This window comes from Dipodomys merriami, unplaced genomic scaffold (assembly GCF_024711535.1).
Source record: "Dipodomys merriami isolate MVZ:Mamm:240054 unplaced genomic scaffold, mDipMer1.0.p SCAF_45, whole genome shotgun sequence".
Classification (NCBI taxonomy): Eukaryota; Metazoa; Chordata; class Mammalia; order Rodentia; family Heteromyidae; genus Dipodomys; species Dipodomys merriami.
In genome coordinates this window covers 1494507-1517396 of record NW_027206013.1, presented here as the reverse complement: position 1 = coordinate 1517396, position 22890 = coordinate 1494507, and the positions used below count along the sequence as shown (strand labels likewise).

The following is a 22890-nucleotide window of genomic DNA, read 5'->3' as shown; positions in this document are numbered from 1 at the left end:
GAGTGGATCCAAAAATTGTGGTATCTATATATAATGAAATATTATGCAGCCATTAGAAAGGACAAAATAATGGCATTTGGAGGCTGGGAAGGTGGCTCAGTGCTTGTCTTGCATGCACGAGGCCCTGGGTTCAATTCCACATAAGCAGAAAAATGCTGGAAGTGGCACTGTGGCTTAAGTGGTAGAGCGCTAACCTTGAGCTGAAGAGCTGAGGGACAGTGCCCAGGCCCAGAGTTCAGGCCCCACAACCGGGGGAAAAAAGGCATTTGCAGGGAAATGGATGGAACTAGAGCAGATTATTTTTAGCAAAGAAAGCCAAGGACAAAGAGACAAAGGCACATGGTCTCCCTGATATGTGGATGCTAAAGCCAAAATACAAGAAGATATGGCAAAGTAAGAGGACTCAAGAAACAAAAGGACAGCCACCCATTTTGTCATATCATTGCTAAATGACTCCATGTTCTTGACCATATATATATATATATGGCAGATATAGGCACACAACAGAGGGAAGCCAGGAAGAGGAACAGAATAAGTGGGAACAGCCTATACTAAGCAGAAGGAAAGAAATGTAAACATCACCTGATGTGGAAAAAAATGACTTGTATTTTCAAAGCTCATAGAATTCACAAACTGTATAGACCATGATAGTGACAGTTTGCCTTGTGAGGGTTGGAATGTGTTTGTGACTTTAAAGAAAAAAAGTGAGAGAAGGGATGGGTTAGGAGAGATGGGTGACAATGTTGTCAGACACATTGTACTCATATACTGTTTTGTAGAATGGGAACTTCTTTGTACAACTACTTAAAGATAATAGTAATAAAGAAAAAGCAGCCGGGCGCCAGGGCTCACGCCTATAATCCTAGCTACTCAGGAGGCTGAGATCTGAGGATTGTGGTTCAAAGCTAGCCCGGGCAAGAAAGTCCGTGAAACTCTTATCTCCAATAAACCACCAGAAAACCAGAAGTGGTGTTGTGGCTCAAGTGGTAGAGCACTAGCCTTGAGCTGAAGAGCTGAGGGACAGCGCTTAGGCCCCAAGTTCAAGCTCCATGACTGACAAAAAAAAAAAAATAAAGACAAAGCAGGGTCTGAAGAGACATCAAAGGCAGACTGAGAAATTTCAGAATTGTTAGAATGCAAATTTAAAATACTTATAATTTGTATGTTGTAGTTAGAAAAAGTGGTCTAATTCGGGCACCAAAGGCTCATACCTGTAATCTTAGCTACTCAGGAGGCTAGATGTGAGAATCATGGTTCAAAGTTAGCCAGGGCAGACAGAATGATTTTTTCCTTTGGTTTTGGGTCCAGTCCTGGGGCTTGAACTCAGCCTGGGCACTGACCCTGAGCTTCTTTTTGTTCAAGGTTAGTACTCTTATCACTTGAGCCACAGCGCCACTTCTAGCTTTTTCTGGTTATGTGGTACTGAGGAATTGAACCCAGGGCTTCATACATGCTAAGTCACATTCCCAGCTTGAACCATGACATTTTTACCTCCAATTAGTGAGCAAAAAGCTGAAAAGCTGGGGCTGGGAACGTGGCTTGAACAAAAGCAGCTCAGGGACAGTGCCTAGGCTCTGAGTTCAAGCCCCAGGACTGGCAAAAAAAAAAAAAAAGCTGAAATTGGTAAACTGCCAAAAAATTCCAAAAAAAAAAAAAAATCTAACTCCATGTAGCTCTCTCACGGACAATCTGTTGCTCTTTGATGCCAGAAAATCTTGACATATGAATGGTACTGCTCTCAAGATTTACTGTGCCCCTCAATTCACTATGGGGCTTGGTCTGGAATCAGTGGGCTGCAGTGATATGGTCCGAGACCCTCTTTCAGTGGGTCTTCACCTAGGAGACTCTGGGGTGTGGGGTACAACTCTAGGTGGCATGATGTGCTGTTGCAGCTGCCAACTGGCACCAAGGACCAGGACAGTCGGGCTCTTCCCGGGGCTGAAATGACCCCCAGCACCCAAAATGTACACTGCCTCAAAAAGAAAAGTCAAAGCAAACAGGACTCAGGACAGAAGCAACAGGGAGTGTGCCGGCAGGTCACTCTGAAGCCAGGTACTGCCAAGTTTATATGGCCTGGCCTGATGTCCCTCAACCACTCAGCAGCAGGTTACAGATCTGAACATAACCTGTGACTTTGAATCCCAGGCTGGTGTGTGCACCCTAGTGGAGCAAACTAATTAAAGTAGTCCTACTAATCACATCAAGATGGGGCTTGGCCATTGCCCAGTGGCAGAGTCCTTACAAGGATGCCACATGATGTCCTGATGATGATTCTATTTCCCTTTGAGAAATAGATGGCAAAGATGCTAATTTTTTCCTATCATGACAGCATTTTTTTTTTTTTTTTTTGCTGGTACTGGGGCTTGAACTTAAGGCTTTCCCTTAGAATTTTTTTTTCCCTAATAAATCGGCATTAACTTTTTTTTTTTTGTCAGTCATGGGGCTTGAACTCTGGGCCTGGGTGCTGTCCCTCAGCATTTCTGCTCAAGGCTACCATTCTACCACTTGAGCCATAACACCACTTCTGGTTTTCTGAGTGGTTTACTGGAGTCTCACGGACTTTCCTACCCGAGATGGCTTTGAACCACGATACTCCAGTCTCAGCCTCCTGAGTAGCTAGGATAACAGGCATGAGCCACCAGAATCTGGTTCCCTTAGAATCTTTTACTCACTTGAGCCACCTCCAGTTTTGGCTTTTTGTTCATTAACTGGAGATAACTGTCTCATGGACTCGTGTGTGTGTGTGTGTGTGTGTGTGTGTGTGTGTGTGTGTTTGGCTTTTTGTTTATTAACTGGAGATAACTGTCTCATGGACTCGTGTGTGTGTGTGTGTGTGTGTGTGTGTGTGTGTGTGTGTGTGTGTGTGTGTGTGTGTGTGTGTGTGAATCTTGGGGCTTGAACTCAAGAGTTTCTTTTGTTGAAGGGTAGCACTCTACCATTTGAACCATAGCTCTACTTCCAGCTTTTTTCTTTTGTGATTAATTAGAGACAAGAGTCTCATGGATGTTTCTGCTCAGGCTGGCTTTGAACTGTGATCCTCAGATCTCAGCTAGGATTACAGTGTAAGCCACCAACATCCGGCTCTCAGACTTTTTACCCAGGCTGGCTTTGAATTATGATCCTTTGATTTTAGCCTCCGCCTCCTAGGTACCTAGCACCCAGCTGAAAGCCTGTTTTTATATTTTTTTGGTGTCAGTTCTGGAGCTTGAACTCAAGGCCTGGGTTCTGTCCTGAGCTACTCCTGCTTAAGGCTGATGCTCTACCACTTGAACTATAGCTCCACTTCTTGGCTTTATTGGTGATTACATTGAGATAAAAGTCTCAGTCTTTCCTGCCTGGGCTACATTTTAACTGTGAGCCTCAGATCTCAGCCTCCTGAATAGCTGGGATTACAGGAGTGAGCCACCAGTGCCGGGCTGACAGCCTGTCCCCCCCCCCCCCCCCCCGGTCCCAGTCCTGGGGCTTGAATTTAGGGCCTGGGCACTGTCCCTGAGCTGCTTTTGCTCAAGGCTAGCACTCTACCACTTGAGCCACAGCACTATTTTCCAGTTTTTTCTGTGTATGTGGTACTGAGGAATTGAACCCAGGGCTTCATGCATGCTAGGCATGCACTCTACCACTAAGCCACACTCCCAGCCCTAACAGTCTGTTCTTAAGGGGAAACAGCACATGCACACAGTCACAGCTCCATGATGGCTTCACAATGGCAGATATGTGTGCAACATAGGTCAGCCAGAGAGGTGTCTGTCCCAGCTTCCTGTGGCCTCATGGCTTCTGTGTAGCTATTCTAGGAGAAGCCAGAATCAAGCTGTGGCCACCCCTTTGGCCCTGCCTTCCAAGTCCAGGTTGATCTAGGGAGAATGGCAGAAGAGAAGGCTTGTACGCTGGGCTGCTCATTCACCCTGTCCCCAACCTCTACCATTGGTGAGAACATGGAAAGGGTATAGGAATGTCATTGCTTTTCTCCCATAGCACTATCTTTCTCTCCACTTCTGACTTCACTAAATTATTGCTCTTTTCAGGGAGTTCATCTTGACAGCTGGCCTCTCCTTGCCCTGTGCTCCCACTTTGGTAGATGACCTTTAAATGCTGTGCTCCCACTTTGGAGATGACATATAAATGCTGTGTTCCCAGCCTTACTTCCAGGTGGACTGTGAAGTCATGGGTTTCTGGTGTTAATTCCTGTAATGGCCACACTGACATGACTTTTTCTCTTTTTAATAGTGCCAGTTGGGGGGTTTGAATTCAGGGCGTAGGCACTGTCCTTGCTCAAGACTAGTTCTCTACCACTTGAGTCATAGCTCAACTTATGGCTTTTTGGTGCTTAATTGGAGGTAAAAGTTCAAAGCCAGCCAAGGAAGGAAAATCTGTGACTTTTTTTTTTTTTTTTTTGGTCGGTTGTGGAGCTCGAACTCTGGGCCTAGGAGCTGTCCCTCAGCTCTTCAGCTCTACCACTTCTGGTTTTCTGGTGGTAAATTGGAGATAAGAGTCTTTTTCTTGCCCGGGCTGGCTTTGAACCTCAATGCTTAGATCTCAGCCTCCTGAGTAGCTAGGATTACAGGTGTGAGCCACCAGTGCCTGGCTTGTGAAACTCTTAACTCCAATTAACCACTCATTTCGGGCTGTGGTTTCAAAGTGGTAGAGCACTACCCACAAGAAAAAGAGCTCAGAGATAATGCCCAGGACCTGAGTTCAAGACCAACGACCAACATCCCCCCCGCCCCCCCCCCCCAAAAAAAGTCTCATGGACTTTGCTGCCTGAGCTGCCTATGAATAGAGATCCTCATATCCAAGGTTACAGACAAGGGCCCCTGGAGCCAAACTGACTTTCCCTTTTTGAAATTTGCTTTGGCCCTGCATTTTCTTCTCATGAGACACATTTCCCTGACATGACAGCTGCCATCACTGATGTGAAACTCTCTTTTCAATTTAACCCTGGTCATGCACTTTCTTGAATACTGTGGGAAATGGGACTTTACCTGATTCCTACAGGCATTCTCCTCTAAGCACTTACACACTATAGTTTGATTAATAATATTTTGTGTGTGCAAGTGTGACAGTAGGGGCTTGAACTCAGGGCATTTTCTTCTCACTGGCCTTTCCACTCAAAGCTCTACTACTTGAGCCACAGATCCCCTTCTGGCTTCCCTCCACATTGATTCATTTTGAGGGGTTGACAGCCATCTTGTGATCTTGATGCCTTGATTACTTGGTCACTGGTGCCAATTGGAATTTTGTGGTTTCTAGCTTTTTTTATTGTTGTTGTCGTCGTCACGACTTGGGGCTTGAACTCAGAGCCTGGGCTCTATTCCTGAGCTTCCTATGCTCAAGACTAGTGCTTACCATTTGAGCCACAGGACCACTTCTGGCTTTTTCTGATTTTACAGGAGGTAAGAGTCCCACAGACTTTCCTGCCCTGGCTGGCTTCCAATTGTGACCCTCAGATCTCAGCCTTCTGAGTGGCTAGGATTCAGGTGTGAACCATCAGTCCTGGCTGGGATGCTTCATTCTGCTTTTTTTTCCTTGCCAGCCCTGTGGCTTGAACTCTGGGCCTGGGTGCTGAGACTCTTTGCTCAAGGCAAGCATTCTATTTGAGCCACTTCTGGCTTTTTTAATTAGTTCATTGGAGATAAGAGTCTCATGGACTTTCCTACCGTGGCTGGCTTTGAACTGTGATCCTCAGATCTCAGTCTCTTGCGTAGCTAGGATTACAGGTATGATCCACTGGCACCAGGCTGATGCTTCATTTTTTAAAGAATCTGGACCTAAGAAGAATCTGACTGTGTTGGGAGTATTGCCCATCCTGTCCACTTGGTGTCTATGGCTGGTATCCACATCATGTATATGGTCTGAACCCACTTCAGCTCCTCCCCTCAGCCCTATGGCCTATCTTCTCATTGTCTCATGGGTTCATCTCAGCTCCTTGGTCCTCTACTTTTCCAGTTAACCTGTAGGGATGGAAGACAATGTCCTAGACTATCACTATGGGTTGTTTCATTTTTACTTCTCATGAAGAGTCTTCCTTATCAACAGTCAAGATGCTGGATCCCATTTCACATAAAAAAAGACATATCATAGTCTGCATGGAGGCTTATAATTGTAATCCTCGCTATTTGGGAGGTGGCGATCAGGAGGATTATGATTTGAGGCCAACCCAGGCAAAAAGTTATGGACTAATTGGTACTAGTGGCTCATGCCTATAATCCTAGCTACTTAGGAGGCTGGGATCTGAGGTTTGTGGTTCAAAGTCAGCAGGAAAGTCTGTGAGTCTATCTCTGATTAACCACCAGAAAATAGGAATTGGCATTGTGGCTCAAAGTGACAGAATGCTAGCCTTGAGCAGAACAACTCTTGGGCAGTGCCTAGGTCCCAAGTTCAAGCTCCATGACCAACCAAAAACAACGAAGTTATAGCCTTAATTTCAACAAAAGCTGGGCATTGTGGCACATGCCGGTCATCCCAGCTATGTAGGATGCATATATTGGAGGGTAATGGTCTAGGCTGGTCCAGGCACAGACACAGGATCCTATCTCTAAAATAACCAAAAGCAAAAGGGGCTAGAGTATATAAATCCTATCAAAGGGGGCTGGGAAGGTGGCTCAGTGGTAGAGCGATTGTCTTGCATGCCTGAGGCCCTGGGTTCGATTCCTCAGTACCACATAAGCAAAAAGCAAAAAGCCGGAAGTGGCGCTATGGCTCAAGTGGTAGAGCGCTAGCCTTGAGCTGAAGAGCTGAGGGACAGTGCTCAGGCCCAGAGTTTAGGCCCCACGACCCGAACCAAAAAAAAAAAAAAAAATCCTATCAAAAAATGGGGGTGGAAGGGCTGGGTACAGGGGCTCAAGGGCTAGCCTAAGAGGCATAAGGTCTTGGGTTCAATTGCTATTATGGGAAAGAAGCAAAAAAAAAAAAAAAAAAAAAAAAGACTGCCATTAAGCATCTTTGGTGCCAGATTCAGCGAGCTCATGTCTGTCTTGACCCCACCCCCTTCTCATAGCTGGCCCAACTTCACCTCTGTTTTACTGTCTCCTTTTCCCTATTGGCTTTTTCCTCTTACCCAGAGATAAGCAAGCCTATCTTCCCATGAAAACCCTTCCCTCATCTTCAGTTCTACACTGACCAACTGCTAATTTGGACACGATTCTGATTACAGTAAAAAACACCCAGATGTGATCTATTGTCAGCTGTACCACCATATAGGGAAGAAGACTACCACTGGCTAAGTGTGTGTGTGTGGTGTGTGTGGCCAGGGGGAGGGGGCTGTGGAGGAGGGGGAGGGATATAACGAAGGGAGTGCCAGGCTTCTGTGCTGGATAAAGTGACAACTATTATTGCCTTTTCTTGGGTATGAACAACAATGAAGAGTGTTCGCTTTTCAAGAAGGGAGTGAATGTGATGCCCTCATGTTTCACATGCACCATCTAAATCTTTCAGGTGGCAAGGAGTTGCCAACAGGTGTGTCTCTTAAACGGACAGCAGCAGCAGTTTTTTTCAGTAAGCAGATACTGACACTCTACAACAACTTAAATGACAAAAAAATTTAGGAAGACTTGTTATTTACTGGGTACTTGCTTTGAGGTACTCTGCTAATCACTTGAACTGCACCCCCCGCCCCAGTTCTAGTGCTTAAAACTCAGGGCCTGGGTACTGTCCCTGAGCTTTGTTCAAGGATACACTCTACTCATCCAGACACAGCTCTACTTCTGGCTTTTTTTTGGTGGTTAATTAAACTTTGTGAGATGAGTCTCATGGATTTTCCTGCCTGGGTGGGATCTTTAGATCTCCAATTCCCAAGTTGCTAGGATTACAGGTGTGAGCTGCCAGAGCTCAGCCTGAACTGCATTTTTTTTTTTGGCCGGGGGGGGGGGGAGGAGGGAGTGTCGATTGTGGGGCTTGAACTCTGTGACTGAGTGCTGTCCCTTAGGCTCTTCAGCTCAAGGCGAGTGCTCTACCACTTGAGCTACTGGGCCACTTCTGGATTTTTGGTGGTTTATCGGAGATGGAGTTTCACAGACTTTCCTGCCCAGGCTGGCTGTGAACCGAGATCCTCAGATCTCAGCCTCCTGAGTAGCTAGGATTACAGGTGTGAGCCACCGGTGCCTGCCTTTGAACTGCATTTTTATATTCTTTATCACATACAAGAAAAGTGTATTGGCCCCTTTTTATAACTGACATTCTATTACAGAGAGACAGAAGCACAGAGAAGTGGAACAAGCCACCTCACCAAGTGCTGGTGGCTCATACCTGTAATCCTAGCTACTCATGAGGCTAAGATCTGAGGGCCGAGGTTTGAAGCCAGCCTTGGCAGACAAATTCAAGACACTCTTATCTCCAACTAACCAGCAAAAAGCTGCAAGTGGCTCAAGTGATAAAGTATGTCAGTCTTGAGCAAAAAACCCAAGCAAGAGTGGGAGATCCCAAGTTTAAGGTAAGCTCTAGTCTTGAGACACTGGCCCTCCCTCAATTCCAAACAACCTCTGGCAAAAACCTTAAAAAAATACATTCTAAGTCAGCTGCAGCTATGAGCAACAGCTTGCAATTTCAGTTTTAGGTGTCCAAATTCTGCCTTTTTCTTACAACACTGCAGAAAAATATTTCTGTTTGTCTTGAAAGTAAGTTGCTACATAATGTCTAATGCTCATTAGAACCAAATGTTCAAGACTTACGTGTGTGTGTGTGTGTGTGTGTGTGTGTGTGTGTGTGTATGTGTGCACGCACTAGTTACTAGGCCTTGAACTCAGGACCTTGAGCAAGCTAGAGCTTGGCTTTTTACAGGCTAATTGGAGACAGGAGTCTCAGAGATTTGTCTGCCCAGGCTGACTCTGGACCAGGGTTCTCAGATCTTAACCTCCTCAGTTCCTAAGATTATAGGTATGAGCCACGATGACTGGTTTAAGAGTCTTCATATAGTCATGACTGTCCCTGACACGACTCAGCACTCCTCAGTGCCGAGGAAGAGAGGATGCAGTGGGTACCTCTATCCCTGCTCTCTATACCCAAGGACTGAAGAACCACCTGGAAAACCAGATGGAACACAAAATCCCCTCTAGTCAATTCCAGAACACTCGTTTATGATCCTATCTTTAACAATAGTATGAAATTACAATTATTTAGGAATTGTAATAAAGGACTAAATGGTTTAATACCTTCACATGTGAAGTTGCAATTAAAACTATACATGCACAGTACCATGTTATTTTGGTAGTACAGTGACACAATTTAATGATTCTAAGGATTTTTTTGTATTTTTTTTTTACAAGTCAGGTGCCATAAACATTCAAATAATCCATCTTTTAAAAAGTACGTTTACAACATTAAAAGAATTAAGATGAAATATAAACCTTTCTACTTACAATTTTTATACAGATTAACCAAATCACAGATACCACAAATAAATGTTAAAGTATAACAATATAATGAATAAACATTCAGAAATTTAATAAAATCTTCCTTTAACATTATTTTTAACTTACCATTATACTAAATAATCTATGCAGAGTTTTGGGGTACAATACCAAGAAGGCACCAACAGTACAAAGCAGATACAAAGCAGTTTCAGAACTTTCTGGAGTGCTCTATACGGATAAACAGCACAAGAAAGGCAACAAGCTTTAGGTAAACCTGGTACAATCCTAGAGAATTTCCTCTGGATTCCCAGTTGTTGCTAATCCATCATGTTAAGGTGGATGATAGCAAGAGAAACCACATAGTTACTTTACTCTTACATGCTTTTCATCTGCATTATAGGGTATCATGTTCAAACGCCAGCATAACCATTTTAAAGCGCAAATGCTTTAAAAATGTGTAAGCAAAAGGATTGCTCAGATTTTCAAAACCACTACATTTACAAAAATATTTCCCCTAAACTTGGGATTGCTCCAAAACATTGATTTACAAATATAAAAGTATTATGGAAGGACCCAAAGCATGTGTGCATATGTATGTGTATATTAACATACTGCTACTGTACTATATAAAAGTTACCAATACAAAAAAACTGTTTCAACACATAAGCAAATAAAGATAAAACAGTCTCCTCTGAATGTTATGTGCCTGTGGCTACCTTTGTGATTCCTTAGAGCGTGTAGCTCCCCAAAGCAACCATTGCCCACATGTGAAAGCAGCAAGAATGCGTGTGAAACACGTGTGAACGTACCACACATCGTGCACTGCACACAGAGCACAATCTTTTACCTAGATGCCCCAGTGGTCTGAGGTTCTCTGTCAGCCTTAGAGACTTTATGTCAGGACAGTGTCCACCAAGAGCTTTTCACATCCACCCACTGGCTTAGTTTGGTTCTGTTTTATACCAGGTGAAAGAACTGGAATGTTTAACAGGAGTTTTTTTTTTTTTTTTGGCTTACAATTTAGACATCAAAAACGCCATCCATCTAAAAGTTTACCTGTGCATATTAGTAATAGAGATGACCTAATCTCTACGTCTTTATCGAAGTATAAGAGCCAAAATGATGACCATATTTGCTGTATGTAACAACTAATAGTTTTCACAGGTCCCTTAATTATGACAATTCTCTGACCAGTTAAATTACATTTATGATAGTAAGAAAAACACAATTACAGTGATTTATAGAATGCAGCAAATGCTTTCATGTCAGTCTGACTCTATAGTACCAGCAGGGGGATGGCAGAGCTCCCAGTCCCCAGTTATTACTAGTCAAGGCTGTGGGTTCTCTATTTAGAAGAGGTTTGCAAATTAATCTCAGTTATAGAAATATGCCATTAAAAAGTACAAAGAAATGAGAGCAATGAAATGGTAAATGATGCTCTTTTTAAAATGAAAACTGTTTACCCATGAACCAAGTAAGAATCAAATCTCTGCATCTACCAATGCTGGCTGGACTTTCATATGGACTTTCATCTGGAAGTGAGAAGCATCTTTTCTAAGGCAAGAATCAAGGTGTGATTCTGAGTTATGAGGATGAGTCAGCCATCCTTCCTTAGCCTTGTGAGGTGAGCACCAGCACCCTGGGCTGAGTGGTAAGTGCCACGTGAACCTGGGCAGCCCTTCCTAGACTGGGCTGTGCCTAGGTAGCAGCAGCTCTGGTACTTAGGAGCAGGCCCTCTAGAGAAGGGACCAGAAGTTCCAACCTGTGATGTTTGGGCTTTGCCATCAGAGCTTGACTATGTGACACCTATAATTTGAAAAGAGGAACATGTGAGCATTATCTATACAGAGCCAGGGGGGAGGGAGACCCTTCTAAAGCCATATTATGTAAACTCGTGTGGGGCGGTGCCCAGGGTGGGAAAGTGAGGCCCATGGGCTTTTCTGTTTGACGTACAACTGAATCTAACTGTCTATTTAAACACGCTGATTCAGAGGAAATCAACACTGAATCTTAATATGAATGTGAAGATAAAGATGAATATTTATTTCCATGAATTACAAGTGCATTGCTGTTCATATTAGCAGGCAGTCTTTATATAACCCATTCTCCACTGCTGTCAAAAATCAACTAACAACAAAAAAGGACAGCTGAGAAATGAAAAGCTAAAAATAGAAGTATTTTTCCTAAATGATCTGCTGGGTAGCATTTTCCGTGGTACACAACTCAGAGGTAACAATAGATTTTTTTCGTTTCAATCATAGGCATGTGGCACTTGGACAGTCATCTCTGCACAGAAAGCTGTAACAGTCATGCGAGGGTACAGTAATTATTGAACAAGGCAAATTTCTCACCACAGAGAGCAGTGGGGGAGTCGGGAGGCACCGCACTGGGACAGAACACCAAGTCAACTCCACAGTACACAGTGGCAGGAACAAATACTTAAAAGAGATCAGGAAAATATGGAGAGAGCTCTGAACATGACTTAGTGCTAGCTTTTTCTTATGGTCTTAACTCAGCGGTATCAAAAGAACAGTGCTTCATGTCATGAGCTCCTGAAGGCTGTATTACAAATCGTTATATTGTAGGTTGAAAATGAACTTGAGATGCTGACATGCTATAGGAGGAAAAAGAAGTGTCTACTTTCTCATTTAAAGACGCAGTGTTCCTCTCTGCTAAATCCTCAGGCATTGAATGTGGTAAGACAGCGCTGTGTGAAGCAGCATGGGGCTCATGTGCACCAGGTGTGTGGAGCTCCACCCTGGACATCAGGGTCAGCTTGCTTACTATGCCTCCAGAAACTTCCTGCAGCTTAGTGCTGCGGCCTTTGAGTTTCTTACCAAATGTCCAGCATGGCCAGACTTACAAACACCAAGTACTGTATGTATTTTGGCAAGTGTTACACCTCTATAAACAGTATAAGGAACTGCAGTAAATCTGCAGAATGAATGACACTGCTGACTGAAGTAGTTCCTTTTAATTTGGGGGGAGGAGGGAGGAGGACTTAATTTTCTAAAAGCTGGGAAAATAACACATACCTAAATTATGTTAGTGATTTAACATGATAGAGAAAAAGATGCTGTCAAGTGCTTCCAGAGGATTCCCATGATGGAAGCACTTGCTGCTCAATGCAATATCATACAAGGTATTTCCACAAGCTCCTGCTCGGGGGAGACAGTTATGGTCAACATGTGAAGTGCAAATTTGGGACTGTCACTGACTAAAGTGCCCTAGGTAGTAGCCTTCCCTATGGTAAAGTGAGATGCCAGTGACTGGAGCTAGTTGGGAAAGACTCTTACTCTTACTGCATGGGTCAGCAGGGCGCCATGGACACAAGGATTCAGGACAGGAAGGAACCACTGCATCTTTCAAACCAGAAAGCGATTAGTGACTAAAGCAACAGTAAGCAGTAGGTGCACTCAAAGTACGTACTGCTGCAGGTCACTGGTGCATGACACACACAGGGGTGCCAGGATTCTCTGGACTGAAGGAATTCTTTGAAAGCATAATAGCCACAACTACCAGAAACCGCTCCTCCGAACGGCTCAAAGGAGTCAAAGTAGATAAGCCGAGACGGGCTGAAGACAGGACCAGGGGTCAAGAACTGGGAAGAACACCGATGTCTGAGCACGTCCAGTCCTCTGAGCCCTTGTCCTATAAAAACATAAAGAGATAGACCTAAGAATAAGGACTGAACTATGTTAAAACAGCAAAAGTAGTATTATAACAAAACGGACAAGTGAAACCACAAAAGGGGGAATAAAAACTCCTGTAAAAGCTAGGTGCTGGTGGCTCAGTCCTATAATCCTGGCTACTCAGGAGGCTGAGATCTGAGGATTGCAGTTTGAACCCAGCTTAGGCAAGAAAGTCCGTGAGACTCTTATCTCCAATTAGTCACCAGAAAACCAGAAGTGGCACTATGGCTCAAAGTGGTAGAGCACTAGTTATGAGCAAAAGAGCTCAGGAGTTGTCACTTTATAGCCAGGTACAGGTGGCTCATGTTTGAAATCCTAGCTACTCAGGATGCTGAGATCTGAGGATAGCAACTCAAAGCCAGGCCAGACAGGAAAGTCCATGAGACTTTTTTTTTTTTGGCCAGAGGGCAGTCATGGGGCTTGAACTCTGGGCCTGGGTGCTGTCCCTGTGCTCTTCAGCTCAAGGCTAGCGTTCTACCACTCGAGCCACAGAACCACTTTGAGTTTTCTGGTGGTTAACTGGAGATGAGCCAATTGCTTTTAACCGCAATCCTCAGATCTCAGCCTCCTTGAGTAGCTAGGATTACAGGTATGAGCCATTGGTGCCCGGTATCCATGAGACTTTTATCTTCAATTAACCACCAAAAAGCTGGAAGCAGAGCTGTGGTTCAAGTAGTAGAGTGCTAGCCTTGAGCAAAACAGCTCAGAGACAGTGCCCAGGACTGAGTTCAAGTCCTAGGACAGACATTAAAAACAAATGTCACTTCACGTGTACACACCTGGGCACATGTGGTGGGCAGCAGCTCTGATGAGTCCAAGGCTCTGCCCGTACTTCAGTTTCCTTTCTTAAATAGTTCTCAGAGACTCCATAACACTCACATGGTAGGCACATATACATACACACTGACATTCATAGCCAGGCTGGCTTCAGTATTCAAGATACCCTTTAGTAATTATATGTGATCTGCTACTCCAAAAACCAGAACTAATTGTTTAAGGGTCTTTGTAAAATAACAATTTCTATGCAAAAAATCCTACCCACTCTGCTTCTATATTTATTTTTTATTTTTATTTTTGTCGGTCATGGGGCTTGAACTCTGGGCCTGGGCGCTGTCCCTCAGCTCTTCAGCTCAAGGCGAGCACTCTACCACTTGAGCTACAGCGCCACTTCCGGTTTTCTAGTGGTTTATTGGAGATAGGAGTCTCACGGTCTTTCCTGCCCGGGCTGGCTTTGAACCAAGATTCTCAGATCTCAGCCTCCTGAGTAGCTAGGATTACAGGCGTGAGCCACCGGCGCCCGGCGCACTCTGCTTCTTTCTATTTTCAGCAAGTATTCTCTGTGGATGACCAGGTAGAGCAGTCAACTGTTCACAACAATGGAATGTGTTAATAATGCTCAAGTTTTCTCTAAAGAGAAAATCCAAATGTGGTGGGTGGTGATGCTGAAAAGGTGAGTCAATAGAGCTTTCCTACTGGTAAGAGATGGTATGGATCATCCAGGCCTGAGGGGGTCTGACAGCTAGCTATCTTTAGGCAGCCTTCACCTGTCATCCATACTTGGTGAGGGCCAACTGGCTTCCCAGGGAGCCATATACACTTCCCTTTTGGCCTCCTAACTGTCTGTTTTTACTTGGCGAAATCCTATTTCAAAATCTACTTGGTATATATTTGCTAGCACGAAAATCTGTCTGACACTTCACAAGGTACTTTTAGGGATATAGCTTTTGCCTGTTACTCAAGAATAAAGGCTGGAAGGATAAGCTTCAAGGCTGAATTATGGCCAGGGAGAAAGCTTGAGAAGCTGACATTCAGAGGTATGCTTTATGAGTTTCAGCCAAACCTGGCTTGCAGAAGTTAATGTTGCTTTTTTTTCTTGGTATGGTATTGTGGCCCTTAGCCTTTTTGCTTAAGGTTGCTACTCTACCACTTGAGTCACATCTCCATTTTTGGCTTTTGCTGGTTAAGTAGAGATAAGTGTCTCAAATCAAAGACTTTCCTGCTCAGGCTGGCTCTGAACCTCCATTCATTCTCAGACCTCAGCCTTCTGAGTAGCTAGAATTACAGGTATGGGATACTGGAATCTGATTTTATCTTCTAGGAAACTGAAGGATGCCAAGGTTGATGCTTCCAGTGATTAACCTATTGGAGAAAATTCATAAAAAGGCAGATGTGGAGAACCTACTTCTACCTTCATAGTCTCCTGAGGCATGGGACTGAAGAGATGTGTCTGCACAAAACTCGTCATAGGTGTTAATAACACAGATAATAACACAGACATTTTAGAGTTGTAACATGAAGCATTTCATAAGCAAAATATATTGACTCTTTAAGACTTTTTAGGTTACCATTACGGACATCACTAACCCTCACTCCAGCAAGCAGACAGTTTCCTCAACCAAAGAAGTTTACAGTATATGACTATTTTCTATGGTAGCTAAGCAGATCTTGGCTTTCTCTAATATCCTGATATTTCATGTACAATTTTCTTTTTAAAAAAGCAAAATGCTTAGATGTTCTAACCTCTGACTTTCTCAGTTATAGATGTCTGATGTATACTGGCTTTAGAGAATGCTACTGTGATCATCAAAGTAAAGGGGCTTTGTACTCTACCACTTGGAGCAGAGTGCCATTTCTGGCTTTTTCTGGGTAGTTTATTAGAGATAAGACTCTCACGGACTTTCCTGCCCACCCAGCTGACTTCCAACTGTGACCCTCACTGGCATGGATTCACTTTTATATTTTAAGATGTCTAAATTGTGGAATAGATTGTAGATGTTGAAGGAGCAAATAAAAGGAAAGCAAGCATAGTAAAATGTTAATTGTTGAATCTAGATGATGAGATTAAGGGTTTTTAAAATTTCTTTCAGCCCGATGTTATTAGCTCACACCTGTAATCTTAGCTACTCAGGAAATTGAGCTCTGAGGATCACAATTCAAAGCCAGACAGGGCAGCAAAGTCTGTGAGACTCCAATTAATGACCAGAAAACCAGAAGTAGAGCTGTGGCTCAAGTGTAGAGCACTAGCCTTGAGCAAAAGGAGCTCAGGAACAGTGCCTAAGCCCGGAATTCAAGTTCTAGGACAGGCACAAAAATAAATAAAACAATAAAAAGATGAACAAGCACATGATTAAGCAGCTATTAAAGTCTTGCCCTTGAATAAAGATAGGAAGGACTTCCAGGTCTATTAAAAGTATGCCATCTGGGGCTGGGAAGGTGGCTCAGTGGTAGAGCGCTTGCCTTGCATGCATGAGGCGCTGGGTTCGATTTCTCAGCACCACATAAGCAGAAAAAAAAAGCCGGAAGTGGTGCTATAGCTCAAGTGGTAGCGTGCTAGCCTTGAGCTGAAGAGCTGAGGTACAGCGCCTAGGCCCAGAGTTCAGGCCCCACGACTGGACCCCCCCAAAAAACTAAACAAACAAACAAAAAGTGTGCCATCATTCTTAAAGGAACTTGAGTAAAACTTCTAATTTACTTACAATTCTAATTTAGAGAAGCTTAAAAAAAAAAAAAGAATGTAAAAGAAGGCTGAGAATGTGGTTTGGTGGTAGAGTGCTTGCCTAGCATACATAAGGCCCTGGGTTTGATTCCTTAGTACCATACACATTAAAACAAAAAGAATACAAAAGAGTGGAGACTCTTGAGGAAGATGATGGTCTAAAGATCAAAGGGATTAGATGGCCACTCTAAACACACAGCCAGGGGGAAGGGAAAGTGGGAGAAAAATGAGGGAAGGGGTAACAAGTTTGACAAGAAATGTACTTATTACCTTACCTATGTAACTGTAACCCCTCTGTACATCACCTTGACAATTAAACACACACACACACACACACACACACACACACACACACACACACACACACACACACACACACACACACACACACACACACACACACACACACACACACACACACACACACACAAAACACCATTCCTCAACAAGAAGCAATTTCTCTCTTTGTAAAACAGTGATCCGTGATATCCATGTTCCTTAGTAAACATGAGAGTTTTACCCTCATATACCAGTACGATGAATCTTTTAAAACATGAAGGCAGGTGAAACTGTTTCTCCCTGGGACCCCTAACCCATCTTTTTTCCCTCCTTCTGTAGATATACCTTATCACCTCCCTTTTCTGGCTATTTCCTATGAAAAGTCTTCTTCATGATTTTCCCTCTCATACTTACTGTCTTCCTCGTGGTTATCTTTTTGGCTTAACTCTGCTATCAGTATTTTTCTGTCTTGTCTGGCTATTACACTTGTACTTCAGTTACTGTATTTGCTCAAGTTCTGTATTTTCAAATCTTAGGAAAAAAGTGTCTCAGGGGGTTAAGGTGTAGCTCAATGGTGAAGCAGTTGTTGATGCATACACGAGACCCTGGATTCCTTTCCAGAACTGCACAAAAAAGTCCTAGGTCTCCAAAGTTTTATGTTAATTCTTGAGTATTTAAAATGTCAGTTGGGTGCCAATGGCTCATGCCTATAGCGCCACAGTACTCAGGAGACTGAGATCTGAGGATCATGGTTTGAAACCAAGCCTGGGCAGGAAAGCACAAGGAAATGTGAGACTCTTATTTCCAACAAACTACCAAAAGCCAAAAGTGGAGCTGTAGCTCAAGTAGTAGAGAGCTACCCTTGAGCACAAAAAAACTCAGGGTCAGTGCCCAAGCTCCGAATTTAAGTCCTAGGACCAGCACATGCACACACATATGCATGTGCGCACCCACCCACCCACCCACCCACCCACACAAAATGTCATTTGGGAACTTAAGGCATGACTCAAGTGGTACAGCACCAGCTTTGAGCACAAAAGGTAAGCAAGAGTAAGAGGCCCTGAGTTCAAACCCTAGTACTCACACATAGAAAAAAAAGTCATATAAAGTATCTGTGTATATACATATACATCTACCCTCTATATGTGTGCACGTACACATGGTACATGCACATGCACACACACTGCTTTAAGTCCTTTGCCTAAACACCAAAATCTCATTAGCTATTATTCCAAATATGCTACTTTAATTTGACACCCATTTCATGTCATTGTGATCTACATTTGTTTTTGTTTTTTGTTTTTTTGGGTCCGGTTGCGGGGCCTGAACTCTGGGCCTGGGCGCTGTCCCTCAGCTCTTCAGCTCAAGGCTAGCACTCTACCACTTGAGCCACAGCGCCACTTCCGGCTTTTTTTTTTTTTGCTTATGTGGTGCTGAGGAATCGAACCCAGGGCCTCATGCATGCAAGGCAAGCGCTCTACCACTGAGCCACCTTCCCAGCCCTCACTGTGATCTACATTAAAGATGGCCAGAAATGAAAGAATCCCAGGTGTATCATTTAACAATGGTAAAAAAAACAAAATATAATTTCCCTCGTTTAAATCCTCAAACAAAATGTTATTGAAGAGGAATATACTGAATTCTTTTGAACATTATTTAACTTACTTTTTTCTCCCTTGCTAGGGTTAATAGTATACTTAAGCAGGGCACCAGTGGCTCACGTCTGTAATCCTAGATCTGAGGATCCTGGTTCAAAGTCAGCCCAGGCAGCAAAGTCCATGAGACTCTTCTCTCTAATAACCACCAGAAAACTAGAAGTGGTTCTGTGGCTCAAAGTGGTAGAGCACTATCCTTGAGCAAAAGAAGCTCAGGGACAGTGTCAGGCCCTGAATTCAAGCCCAAGGACTGGCAAAAACAAACAACAGAACCCCCCCACCCCCCCCCAAAAAAAAAACAACCTAAGTCCCCCCCAAAAAAGAAGTTTCATATACCTGACAAATTTAAGATCTGTATCCTGGCTGGAATCTAGCAGTCTCTTCAAAGATGAGTTCCTTGAGCCTTTCCTTAGGCAAGTCATCCAATTCCATGTCAAACTTGAATGGTGCTTCAGCAATGGGCTTTAAGAGAAAACAAACATTGAATAGTCAAAAGTAGTTATGGGTAAGCCAGTAATTTTTTGATTCATAAAATGGCCGGGCTTACATTCTGAACATGCAACAGGACTGGTATTTTATAAAACCTGAGAGCCTCAGGGCGGGGGATGCAATTCAGTGGTAGTATGCGTGCCTACCATATGCAGGGGAAGATGGTAGATTCCAACCCTAGTATTGTACAAAAAGAAGACAGACTGGGAACATATCAAGTATATATGGAAATATCAAAAAGAAACCCTTTGTGTAATGTAAACTAATAAAAAAGAGGAAGAAGAAGAAAAAAAAACGTGGGAGAAACTGAATTCATTTTGAGTTTACTGCTGAACTTATCACAAATTCTAGAATAATTTTTATATAATGTTGCAATAGCAAAATGTGCTGTCGTGGGGTGGTTTCATGTTCATACAATCAAAAGCATAAAACTAGGGCTGGGAAGGTGGCTCAGTGGTAGAGTGCTTGCCTTGAATGCATGAGGCCCTCAGTTTGATTCCTCAGCACTTAAGTGGCGCTGTGGCTCAAGCGGTAAAGCACTAGCCTTGAGCTGAAGAGTTCAGGGACAGTGCCCAGGCCCAGAGTTCAGGCACAACACCCAGCAAAAAAAAAAAAAAAGCATAAAACTAAACTAAATGCATTTGATTAGATATGAAGATAATATTATGTGAATATTGTTATTATCTGAAAAATATTATAGAGAAAATAAAAATGAAGCTGTGAGGAAGAGTAATACTATTGGAAAATGTTCATGTTTGCAAAAGCTTCCTGCAAAGTAGTAAGACTTAGAAATACTCCAAATAGATACACCCACATACACACATTTTTTTTTAACTGGCACTGGTGTTTGATTTTAGGTTTGTGATTGCTAGGCAATTGAGCCACATCCCAAGTCCAAATAATTTTTAAACTTTTTTTTTTTGGGGGGGGGGTCCGGTCGTGGGCCTGAACTCTGGGCCTGGGCGCTGTCCCTCAGCTCTTCAGCTCAAGGCAAGTGCTCTACCACTTGAGCCACAGCGCCACTTCCGGCTTTTTTCTTATGTGGTGCTGAGGAATGGAACTCAGGGCCTCGAGCATGCAAGGCAAGTGCTCTCTACCACTGAGCCACCTTCCCAGGCCTAAACTTTTTTTTGAGACAGGGTATCTATGTATGTAAAATGTGTATGTGTGTCTGTGTGCATGTATTATACAACAGACACATAGCCCAGACTTGCTTCAAACTCCTGTTCCTCCTGTCCTCTTTTCCTAAATACTTGAATTACAGGTATGCACCACCAGGAGTGCTAAATTTTGAGAAGCCCAGTACTGTATGTTACAGAACTAAATTGAGAATGATACATACTATTAACTAGTGTATTCCTAGACAGTCAGACCTATTCCTTACACATGGCTTCTAGATGGACCTCAAACAATGCACTATGCTTTAGCTGCTTGAAAGTGGAAAGGATTCATATCCAAACAAGAACAAACAAGTAGCCCTGCCTAAAGGATGCTTTAATGTTTGGGATCATACCAGGTATCCTACATATTTCATCCAGTGCTCCAGCACACTGATTAATCAGGACACATCAAGAGGCTGGAAAGATCCTCATCCTTGTATTTCTACCTCTTTCTTTACTGACTGTGCTGTAGACATCTCTGTAAGCTTTCCCAAGTGTTTAGGAGGTAGATGTAAAGAAGCTGACTAGTACACTTCCATGAGTACTATCTTCTTTATTAGCTTTTATTTTCCTTTTTCATTCTGTCCTTGATTATTATTTTTTGGCTGGTCATGGGGCTTGAATTCAGGGACTGGGTACTGTCCCTGAGCTTTTCTGCTCAAGGCTAGTGCTCTACCATTTTGAACAAGAGTACCACTTCTGGTTGTTAATTAGAGTCTCACAGACTTTGCTACCTGGTCTGGCTTTGAACTGTGATCCTTAGATCTCAGCCTCCTGAGTAGCTGGGATTATAGGCCACCAGCACCCAGCTGAAGGCTTTTTTTTTTTTTTTTTGGTCAGTTGTGGGGCTTGAACTCTGGGCCTGGGCACTATCCCTCAGGTCTTCAGCTCAAGGCAAGCACTCTACCACTTGAGCTACAGTGCCACTTCTAGTTTTCTGGTGGTTTATTGGAGATAAAGAGTCTCATGGACTTTCCTGCCTGGGCTGGCTTTGAACTGTGATCCTCAGACCTCAGCCTCCTGAGTAGCTAGGATTACAAAGCGTGAGCCACCAGCACCCGGCTGAAGGCTTTGTTTATTATGCATATAAATCTCAAGTGGATTGATCTAAACTTCGGCTCATGCTGCATTTTTCTTCGTTATCCTCCAGAGAATAAAGGCTAAAATGGAACTCATAGAGGAATTATAGAAGCAAGGCAATGGAACTGTACTGGAAAGAGCTGCCACACCCACCTCTGGACTTATTGTGCACAACAGGTTCTGTCTCTAGGAAGTGGCATACCCAACAGAGTCATCAAACTAAGGTATAAACCATGCAGGCTGACTTCTTGTTCTGCCTGGTGTCCTCCCTAGTAGCTGCCTGCTTCTCTAGTCTCAAATCCTAGAAAAGGCACATGGGTTCAGATGTTTCTAGCTAGATATAGCCTTAGGTCCTTCCCCTTGCCATGATCCAGTGGTATAGCTATTTCCCTTTGTCCATCTAATGTTCCACCAGTCCTTATTTGTTGTAGGTGGCCTGGAGAAAGTTTTCTGAGGTAAAGAGAATGGGCTTGGGGACAGGAGAGTTGACCTATGACCCACAATATTCATCCTCAAGGTAGAGGAGGTATGTCAGAAGGACCAGTAATGCCACCATTCACTTCTTAGAACAATCTAAGCAGGAAATAGTTTGGACTGCTATTGGCTGGTCTAAATATCTGTTTTTGTTTTTGTCAATTCTGGGCTTGAACTCTGGGACTGGACACTGTCCTTGGGCTCTTTTTGTTCAAGGCTAGCACTCTATCTGGTCTAAATCTCTGAAGCAGCAGTCAGGAGTATGGATTCTTACCTCATCACTCGGGTCATAATACTGCTCCAGATATGGGTGGGCCAGAGCCTGTTCAACTTCAATCCTCTTGTGGGGGTTGAATGTCAACATTTTGTCCAGTAAATCCAGAGCTACAAAGAGAGATTTTGTAGTGGTGAGAAGCAGAAGTAGCCATTAATATGCTTCTAATTTTCTGTTTAACTTGACCTATAAGACTATAACAGAGTGAAGCATCACTGTTGGATGAGCACACAACACACCCAAAGCCTTCTTCGTCTCTGAATCCCTTAATGGTGAAAATCTCATTCTGTCTTCCTCTTCTCCAAAAATGGCACCCCTATAGGTTTCCTTCTTTTGTTTTCATAGTTGCAAATAATCTTTTTTGATAGTATTCAGACCTCCTTTATCCTCCCTGCCAGTCCAATCCTTTCCCATCAGCACCTAATCAATGATAGTCTATTTCTCTCCTCTCATCCCCTCTGCTGATCAACAGCCTTAGCTGAGTTTCTTTATGCTAACCTCGGTCTACTTGCAATGTATTACGAAGTCATTTATTCCTTCTTTTTCCACTCTCCCCTCCCCTTCTCAGAGTAGCCTCTTAGCTTGATTCATGTTCTCTGTTAAACTGTAAAAAATATTTGTGGATCAATAAAAAAAAAAAAACAAAAACCCTCGGGGAAGGTAGGGAGGGAAAGGATGGTAGGGGGAAAACAATGGAGGGGGTAACAATGTTCAAGAGGAAGTGTACTCATTACCTTACTCATGTAACTGTAACCCTCTGTATAGTATCTTTACAATAAAAAAAATTTTAAAAATTTGTGGATGTTTTAGAGAGAGGGGGAGAAGAGAGAGAGAAAGGGGGGAGGGAGGGAGAGAGAGAAAGATATGAATATGCCTTTTAGGTCTGGCTTCCACATATGAGTATAGACCCTAGCTCACAGATCCTTAAGCATCTCAGAAGGAAGAAT

At 43.3% G+C, this 22890-nt stretch overlaps 1 protein-coding gene across 1 annotated transcript in view; it reads right to left on the bottom strand.

The window, feature by feature from the left end:
* Nucleotides 1-11360: 11360 nt before the first annotated feature.
* The window catches only part of Mapk1 (mitogen-activated protein kinase 1), an 88944-nt gene continuing 77414 nt past the window's right edge, over nucleotides 11361-22890 (bottom strand). Inside the window, exons 7-9 of the mRNA XM_069994257.1 lie at nucleotides 21944-22053; nucleotides 18803-18928; nucleotides 11361-12995 (exon numbers count right to left, since the gene is read on the bottom strand). Of these exons, the coding sequence (XP_069850358.1) occupies nucleotides 18812-18928; nucleotides 21944-22053 (227 nt within the window). The 3' untranslated portion in view covers nucleotides 11361-12995; nucleotides 18803-18811. The remainder of the gene's footprint in view (nucleotides 12996-18802; nucleotides 18929-21943; nucleotides 22054-22890) is intronic.